Genomic DNA, 10,198 nt, shown 5'->3' with positions numbered 1-10,198 from the left:
GCCTGACATGTAATCCATGGAGATGGATTCCCAAGGTCGACTAGGGGTAGGCAACGGGGTATAGAGGCCTTGCTTCTTGATGGTCGGTTTGGAAATGGTGCAGATAGTGCATGATTTGATGTACTTCCCAACATCCTGTTGAAGATTCGGCCAATGGAAATACTTCTGGAGTAGTGCTACCATTTTCTCGACCTCGAAATTTCCAGCAGCCCAACTGTAGTTTGCTTCCCAAATCATCTTGGCATGCTCACTTGAAGGAACACAAAGGTGACCCAAGTGACATAACAGGGCATCTTGGAGGTGAAAATCTGGAACATGCTGACCCTCCAAGAGTGTCTGGTATGTGTTGCTAAATTCCGAGTCGCTTTTGTAGAGAAGTGGCCAATTAGAAGTCTCGTGCCCACAAGAGTTGAGCATGGTGGTTAATGCCATGATTAATGGTCGACTGAGGCAATCTGCAACATTATTGGTGTTGCCCTTCTTATACTTGATATTCAAATGGAACTGTTGCAGGTGTGTGGAACACTTCTGATGGCGATCATTCTGCAATTTCCCTTGGGCCTGTATGAATTGCAGGGGTCGGTGGTCTGTGTGGATGACCGTTTCCTTCCCCAAAATGTAATGCTTCCATTGTCGGTAGGCCTGTGCAATGGAATACATCTCTTTTTCATAAGTGGGATACTTTCAGACTATGTCTGAAAGCATCTCACTGTGATTTGCCACTAGATTCCCGTGTTGTGTAAGGATTGCCCCAATAGCATAGTCAGAAGCATCTATCTCGACCTCAAATGGTTGTTGCAAGTCTGGTAATACGAGCATTGGTGCCGAGTAGAGGCAATCTTTCAACTCTGTGAATGCCTTCTGTTGAGATTCAGACCAAAAGAATTTTGCTTTTGCTCCTCCCTTGGTGACTTGACTCAAGGGCCAAGTGATATGAGAAAATCCCAACACGAACTTGTGATAGAAGTTGGCAAGACCTAGAAAGTTGCGAAGCTCTGTCAGAGTGGTTGGAGATGGCTAATCCCAAATGACTTGGATCTTGGTTGGATCCACATGCACACCCTGTTCATCAATAATTTATCCCAGATACTGAACCTGGGTCATGCCAAAAGTGAATTTCTCCAAATTGGCACATAATTTGTGTTGCCGCAGTGTTTGGAGAACCTCTTAGATGTGGTGGATGTGCTCTTCCCAACTCTGGCTGAAGATCAGGATGTCATCCAAGTATACCACTACAAATGAGTTGGTGAATGGCCGCAAGATGTCATCCATTAACCTCATGAAGGTTGCAGGAACATTCGTTAATCTGAAAGGCATAACCAACCATTCGAAAAGGCCCTCCTTGGCTTTGAAGGTAGTCTTCCACACATCGGAGGGTTTGATTGGTACCTGGTGATATCCTGACTTCAAATCGATCTTGGTGAAATATTTTGCTCACTTCAGTTGGTCTAGGAGGTCATCAATCCATGGGATCGAGTACCTCTTACAGACAATAATCTTGTTCAACACCCGATAGTCAATACAGAGTCTCCAAGTCCCATCCTTCTTCTGTACCAACACGATTGAGCTCTCACAGGGTGATGAACTCGGATGAATGTGACCTTTTTGCAGCAGCTCCTGAATCTGCCTCTTGATTTCATTGTTCTCCAGAACGAAGTGCCGATAGATTGGTCCATTGGGTAGTGATGCACTTGCGGTCAGATTGATGGAGTGCTTGACCTGAAAGTGTAGAGGAACCCCTGCAGTGGAGGTGAAGATGTCCTCGTACTCCTCCACGACCTTGTCCATATGTAGTTGTCGTGCAAAAGGGCCTTGTCTGGAGGTCGTGGCCACCGTCTTCTTCTTTCCTTGAGGGCGTATCATCAGGAAAATAAATTTCCCGATTTTGGACATGAGCTTACTGCATTTTTTTGCAGTAACCAAAGAGATGACAGTAGGTGGTGCTACCTCTGGTATCCTATACAACTTATTTCCCAAAGTAACAATAACAACATGGGCCTTGATTCATACACAGCATGCCACTTCCACAAGTATGGTTGTCCTAATAATACATCACAAACTTCAAGGGGAGCAATGTCACATAATACCTCATCTGTGAAGGGCTTGATGTTGTATGGAAGGCGACACTGCTGACTCACGCGAAGATCACGTCCTTGGTGAAGCCACCTGATGGTGTACGGTTGTGGATGTGTTGTGGTCGGTAAGCCCAGTTGCTTCATGACATCTCCCAAAATGAGTTTCTTTTGGCTCCCACTGTTGACAATGAATTGTAGCGGGGAGCCCTTTACCCACATCTGGGAGTGGAAGAGACGCTCCTCCTCTTCTGGATCTTCGAGTTCCTCCTTCTGGATCTTTGTGGTAGCAATGATGGCATTGGGTTCCACATCGATAATATGCTTCCCTTTGTCATTCCCCTTGTCGGGTTCTGACTCAGAGTCGAAACATGCATCTGATTTTGAAACCTTTAGCTCGGCCACTAGTGACTGCTTAGCCGACGCTCACTTGTGTTGTGAATGAAGCTCTTATGGAACTCACACCACTCTCCTGTGTCTTTTTTTGGCTTTGCGATGCTATTCTTTACTTGCAGCTTTGGTAGGTTGTATTGGGCCGCCCCGCCTTGGCTTTGTCCTTTGTTCTACGGTTTGGGGGCACCTTTCCCTTACTTCGGATTCACAGATCCAAAGTCTCGCTTCTTCTGTTTAAACTTTTTCTTGACCTTGACAACATATCGGTATGCCGTGCTGAGCGAGGAGATGTTCATGAATTTTTTTTCTTCCTGGATGTACTTGTGCAGGTAGCCGCGGTATTTGAGTACCAAATGTTGCTCCGTATCCTTGATACCCAACTTTGTGCGAAGGGTATGGAAAATATTGGTAAACTCTGGCATGTCTTGGTCCCTTTCCTGTCGCAGCGTGGTCCACTTTATGTATTGATCCTCATAGCTTCCGACAAGGTAGTACTTCTCCTTGATGGCATCCCAGAATGAATTCCAAGTGGGTGCGGCTGAAAATAGTAATCCTGTACTTTCATCCTTCTGCTCGCAGTAGGTTTCCCACCAATCCTTGACGTGCGGGGCTGCTTTGAGAAGAGCGAAAATAATCTTCTCTCGACTAGAAAAATCATGAAAAGAAAAATAACCCTCTAGTAGATTTAACCATTTATCGACAGCATCTATATCTATCTGACCCTCGAATATGGGGATTTCAAAATTAACTTGTTCCTTAAATAATGTGGTGTTTCTAGAGTAGCTGTTAGAATCTGATGCATCCGCCCTGGGTAGCGCTGAAGGATTTGGGCAAAGTTGTCCATCATCATGTTCCTTTGTCGCTTGATGACTTCTTCGTGCAAGATTTTGATAGGATCTCCTGCCCCCTCGTCTTTCTTTTCATCCTCCATGGGAGGCCGTCGAGTTTTGCGAGGCTGGTCTTGCAAAGGTTCGACCAGTTTGAGCCCTAACTCCTTATATCCCAACCTTGTTGGGGACATGCAAAGAAAAACAGAGAAAAAAAAAGCAGACCACTTTGATACAGTTGATCTAGATTTAAACATGAACGCAACAAATTACAGAGATAACCATAAACACAGAGATGCAACGAAAATAATACTTCATTTCATTAATGTAAAACAATGAAATATGCTTACAAACAAGAATGGAAATAAACCAGCTAGGGCGATGGTAGCTTATCTCTGAGAAGAGATGTGGTGGCTACATGCCTCTGAACTGCCTTACAATGAGGCTCAAGGGCCTTTTTATTATTGAACAATAAGAGCAAACCCTAAACAACAAAAACCCTAACCCAAGGAGATGTAACACCAAGAGTTTATGGGCCCCGTTGGGATGAGTTGGACAACCAACTTCCCGAGGTCATAACTTGGTCATATTATCTCCGTTGGACGCACATGATGGCCCGTTGGAAAGATATCTCCAAGAAATACGATAGAAAAGATGATTTTAATTTCACAAACACTGGCGGTAGATTTCCAAAAAGACGTCGTTTAAGGCCTCAAAACGACTCTGGAAGTTTAGGACCTAAAAAACTTCTAAAAATAGTAAATTGTGCTACAATTAAGGAAACTGAAAAATTGAAAGAAGCAAGTCAGGGCCGACTATAGTTGAGAGTGACACTACTTTAGTTGAGTGGAACAAAGGCCACGACCTTCACTTACTTCGATAAATGTAAATGAGTTTGGAACCGTGTTGTTATTTCCTTTGATTTGTTGCAGAAAATTGTTGAACCATCGCCAGAATGGCCAGGAGGAGCCATGACCCTGGTAAACACTTATTAGCCTCCATTGATACTCTCATATTCAACTCCATTGTTATTATAAATGGATGCTACAAGTAGTTTATAGCCGCTGTGAGAGCCGACTGAAAATGGTAGCTGGATTACAACCTTGGCTCTGCTAAGCGAATGCTCCGCTAAAAAGGAAAAAAAGGTAAGCACCGTGCCATCTAGACATATTTGGCGGCCTTGTACTATAGTCTCCTATCGCACAATGGTATATCTTTTACCAACTCAGCATTCTTTACTTGTACAATAACATACTACATGCTGCTAAAATAATAATAATAATGAAACAAGCACTAAAGGTAGTCGAGATCTGGAATAATCTTCGGCGTCGTGATATGGGGATACAGTTAGGCTTGTAAAAATATATCCATTTGAACCACCATAGACTTAGCAACAAGTGATAAGAAGCTTGATTTTCTGTAAAAAGTGAAGTCCAATTTAGTTAAATTTTGGATGTCCACTATGGTAAGTAGCATAAAATGTTGTGTATATATCGTTGGATTTAAATTGTTTTAATTTTAATATTTAACATTCACGCTGCATAATAGGGTAGTTAATAATTATTTAAAATTTAAGAATAATTTAAATTTTATAGGGGACAATTTTATTTCAAGACAAAACTCTTGCATTCGATCTCCAACAATAGGATCACATGGTTAGGAGATTGAGGAGCTCATGAAAATTTTTGGGAAAGTACAAAATGGTGAAGGGATGGGACGACTCATTCAATGCAAGCTTAAGTTCGACATAATTGCATTGTACCTATACTAATTTGTCCATTGTTGGGATGACGCCCACCCTTGAAACCTGTAGACGAGGATGCAACAGTGGGCTTATGTCACTTGAAAATTTTCAAGGAAAAGTATAAAGTTAACTATACAAAAATGAAAAAAATTGCAGTACGAACAAACTAATAGAACTCGACCGATCATAGATGTCACTGCGCAAGTAGTGACATAATAATTATGCAATGATAAAAGTGTAAAGATTACTTGAGGTACTTGCACAAAATGATTTAGAGTGGAAAACTTAATAGCAACCTCATCTAATTTGAAAGAATCACAAGAATGATATTAAATTGAGTAATGCTTTTTGGAAAATTTTAAAATGCAAGGGCCAAAACTAGTTCTTCTCATAAATCAAAGAGCCTAGTTAAGAAATTTTGTCCAAATGTTTTTTTATTATATTATAAAGTGAGGAATCCAAAAGTCTCTCAATGCTATGAAAGGAAAGAAATGAAAATTGAAGTAGAAAAATAATCTAAAAATTTCATGGTTGTGTTATTCTAATGATTATGGTGATCTTCTAAATAATTAATCTTATATCTCATCCTAACCAAATATAATGCAATAATGTATTTTTTGATATTTTAATTGTAAATTTTATTAATATAAAATTATGTGTTTTTATTATTTTTCATTCTAATTTAAATATATTTAAAATAAGCTAAAATAGCCACTCCGTAACCTTTATTCAAATGTGACGGCTAACTAATCCATATTTTTTAATATTTAATAACTATAGCCACTCTATAACCTTTATTCAAATTTCAAATGTTACGGATAACTAATCCATATTTTTTAATATTTAATAATTATAGCAACTCTGTAACCTTTATTCAAATGTGACCGCTAACTAATCCATATTTTTTAATATTTAATAATTATACTAAATAATAGGCACACTAAGTATGCGTGTCATTTTGATGCCCAGCTGTGCAGGGGGTATGATAGTGTTGGGATACTTTAATATTGGAATAACTTTAATTTTAATTTTCTGTGAAATAGTGATGTCCCGATATTTTGTTTACTATGTCATTATTGATGTCCAGTGGTGCAGGGTTCCGTATGCTAGCGTTGGAATAACTTTAATTTTAATTTTCTGTGAAATAGTGATGTGCTCGATATTTTCTTTCCCCATTCAAGTAGTGCGATTAAATAAAAGGTCACGCGAATACAATGACGACAACGATGATGTGATGGTAATGGAATAAACTTTTTACAAGGTGAGTTTTGTACCATAATTATTATGCCCTCGGGGCCCATGGCGAACTAACTTTTCTGGGCTGGCCACCCACCATTCTTTTCTTTTGAACAGATGGCCCCACGATCTGGCTGTCCTTCAGAAACAACCAACGCTTCTTCCTATATATCTATTCATGGATTCTGTATCGCAGCTCATACAACCCACTGCACTCACAGCGCTTGCTTCCTCTTTCGTCCCTTTTGTCTTTCGCCCTTTGTTTTCCATTCTCTCTCTGCTATTTGCTAACATGGCCACGGATTTGGGTACCGGATTAGCCACAAACGCCACTAATGCCATTATCGGTATCCTCTGGCAACAATTGAAGGATGTGAGGGAGGTGGGGAAGAACCTTCAACTTCTCAACGCTGAACTCGACCGTATGGACGAGTCGTTGCGCCATATTCAAACCCAATTCGAAGATCAACAAAGGCAGCTGCCGGAGTTAGTGGAAGGTTCTTTGGGAAGGATTAACAATGCCCTTGAAGATGTCAAAACCCTCATCCATCGCGCCAACAGACAGCGAGCACGTTGTCACGGTTGCTGCCTTTTTTTCAGCCCCAATATCCCCGCGGATATCAGAGAATGGAAGACCAGATTTGGTGAGCTCTTCCAACAGCTTCATTCTGCTCTTTCAACAGTTGCTGTTGCTGCACAGATTGTGGTTGCCGCACAGCCTCAAGCAGATGCGCTTCTTCAACCTCTTCCAGAATCCGGCTTTGTGGGGACTGGCATCGAGGTTGCTCAGAGGCAGCTGAGCGCATGGCTTGACGAACCTCATCCCTTGGCTCGTGTGGTTGGTGTGTGGGGCATGGCGGGTGTCGGCAAAACGGCATTACTCCAACTCATCTACAATAACTGCAAGAAGAAGGTGAGTGGTAGCTTTGATTTCGTCATTTGGTATACCATTTCTCAAAACTATCAGATTCAAAGTCTCCAGGATACCATTGCCGAGTCCCTGAATTTAAAATTTGAGTCAAGTTCTACTGTTGACCAGCGAAAAATGAAATTGTATGCATCTCTTGAAAATAAGAGGTTTCTACTTGTGTTGGACGATGCGTGGAATCCAATTGATTTGAATGAAGTTGGGATCAACTTTGGCCATGATAACGGCAGCAAACTCTTAATGTCGAGTCGCTACAGAGATGTAGTCGAACTAATGGCAGAAAAAGAGTACTGCATGATGATACGACCCCTGTCCACAGAGGAAGGGTGGGAGCTGTTCCGGAGAAGAGCTTTTAGATGTGGGGCTGCTCCAGACAATAATCTAGAGGTTATTGCTAGACAAGTTGCTTTGGAGTGTAAGGGGTTGCCCTTGGCAATAAATACAGTTGCTGCAACTATGGCTCGGAAAAAGACTGCTGATGAGTGGAGTCGCGCTTTAGTTTTGATGAAAAATGTAGATCCATCCTTCCCCTCCACTCACAGGACCATTGATGCAGAGCTCTATCAGCGCATACGATGGAGCTACAATGATTTGCCCGATAATCTGAAGATGTGTTTCTTATATTGTGCTGCCTTTGCCGAAGATGAAGAAATTTCTATGAAGACGCTGGTGGAGATGTGGACAGCAGAAAGATTGGTGCCTCAAAAGGGGACAACTTACTTCATGGATGTTGGGCGGGAATACATAGAAGCACTCGTAGATAGGTGCTTGATTGAATATGCAGATAAGTATAAGCTGTCTATAAAAGTTCATGATGTACTACGGGATATGGCAATCTATGTAGGCCAAGGAGAGCAGAACTTGTTATTTGCAGCAGGTCAAGGTCTGCAACATTTTCCATGTGAAGAAGAGACCAGGGATCGCAAAAGAATCTCCGTTCTTGGCAATGAAATTAGTGATCTGCCAACAGATTTGAAGTGTCCAACACTCGTCAGTTTAGTGTTGGCCAAAAATGATCAGTTGAAGGAAATTCCAGAGGGGTTTTTGGTAAACTCCATGTCTCTCAAGGTTCTGGATCTGTCGTACACCTCAATAGAAACATTACCAACAACAGTGGGGCAACTTACACAGCTTGAGTTTCTTAATCTGGGGTATTGTGAGCGGTTAAAGCACTTGCCTGAGAGCATATGCAACCTTTCACATCTTCAATTTTTGAATCTCGGCGGCTGTGAAAGACTAGATTTTTTACCTGATAGGATAGGGGAGCTCAAGAATCTTAAACATCTCACAGTATGGGGTTCTGGTTCTGTCAGGGTGATTCCACATCAAATCTATCAACTCACTTCATTGAACAAACTGTTGTTGCCTCTAAACTCAATTCCATTGAGTTTGGAGGATCTCACAGATCTCTCAAATCTGATCGAGTTGGATGTCACAGTAAAGCCAGAAATTAAAGGGGGTTCAATGAGTACGTGGTCAAAGATGAGAAGATTAAGGTTGAGCTTCCAGTGGGGCGAAGATGAAAATAGAGATGATGCGGCGCTAGATATCCTTCCACACAACATGCAGAGCATGAAGGAGTTGCAGATTCTTTTCTTAGAGAACTATGAAGGTGTAAGCCTACCAAATTGTATTTGTCAGTTTCAAAATTTGAAGTATTTGGGATTGAGGAGGTGTATAAAATTAGAAGAGCTTCCAGCGTTGGAGATTGGGAGTGAGGCTGCACGTGACGGTTTTCCGAAGTTGGAGACATTAGATCTATCCTCCCTAGAGAGCTTAGAGAGTATAGTGTGCAATGCAAAAACAATGCCGCAACTGCACCGCTTAAGAATGTCAGATTGCGGCAAGTTGAAGACATTGAGAATCGAGGAGCTCGCTGATTTAGAGAGCATAGGGATTTTCGCGTGCCCTCAGTTGGAGGTTGTTGAGATCAGCAGTCTTCCAATGTTAAAGGAATTGTATCTTAGAGATTTAGAGAAGGCAGAGAGTATTGCAAGACCATCGAGTGTATGGAATGAAGAAACAATGCCTAATCTGGAAGTTATACAGATCACAGGGTGTCCATTGTTACGGAGAATGCCAAAAGAAATGGAGAAGCTACCTAAGTTGAAGGAAATTGAAGGAAAGTCACATTGGTGGGATAGAATAAGTTGGGAGAATGATGATGTAAAATCCAAACTCTCTCACCTTTTTAAGCGAGTTCGAGGGTGAAGAAGATGATCCTGAAATGTAATATAATTTTTTTATTATGTTGTAAGTGAATATAATGTAATATAATTTTTTTATTATGTTGCAAGTGAATATAATTTTTTTTTATTATGCTGTAAGTGATGAATTTTGATGGAATGTACTTTCAAAAAAATAATGATATTGATAATTTTTAAATTATAAATTTTTTTTTTTAATAATGATATTGATAATTTTTAAATTATAAATTTATTTATTTTATTGAATTTTGAGAGAGGTTATGTATGTTATGTCAGGTAAATATTTTGATTTAGTTAAATTAAATAACAAAAAAAATAAATTAAAATAAATAAATAAAATAATTATAATTATTAATTAAAATATTTATCACTATCTCAAATTATATAAAATCAAAAATCAAAATTAAATTAATAATTAAATCAATCTAAATCTATTTTAACTCTATATCTATCAAGTGTCACCAAGAGGGATCAAATCTCTTGAAATGCAAATCCTTTTTAAAATGAAAAAAGATTTGATCTCTCTTAGCTATTGGTAATCTAGACTAGTTTATATATAGATATGAAAATGTTATTAAAATTAATTAGTGTTTAAATAATTTATTAATTTCAATATTACTTTTTTAATATATAAATATATATTTATATGATCCCAAATAATTTTAAATATTTTATATTACTTTTATATCATTTATTAAAAATACAAAATCAAATATTATAATATTAATTGTTAAATTTTATATATGTAATATTTATTTTTGCAATCTTTAATATTAAAATTTATTGCACTG

General features: G+C 39.5%; 1 protein-coding gene across 1 annotated transcript; it reads left to right on the top strand.

Moving 5' to 3' along the window:
* The first annotated feature begins 6,460 nt into the window (after positions 1-6,460).
* Positions 6,461-9,421, top strand: LOC149234848 (putative disease resistance protein At1g61300). The gene has a single exon (XM_089461253.1). It carries the CDS (start codon positions 6,565-6,567, stop codon positions 9,409-9,411), a length of 2,847 nt encoding a protein of 948 aa, XP_089317379.1. The 5' UTR covers positions 6,461-6,564; the 3' UTR covers positions 9,412-9,421.
* The last annotated feature ends 777 nt before the right edge of the window (positions 9,422-10,198 follow it).

This window comes from Pinus tabuliformis, chromosome 8, assembly GCF_031772625.1.
Source record: "Pinus tabuliformis cultivar Carrire ecotype Pingquan chromosome 8, CPIR1, whole genome shotgun sequence".
Lineage (NCBI taxonomy): Eukaryota > Viridiplantae > Streptophyta > Pinopsida > Pinales > Pinaceae > Pinus > Pinus tabuliformis.
Note: the sequence above shows the minus strand (reverse complement) of the source record. Positions and strands in the feature narration are given on the sequence as shown.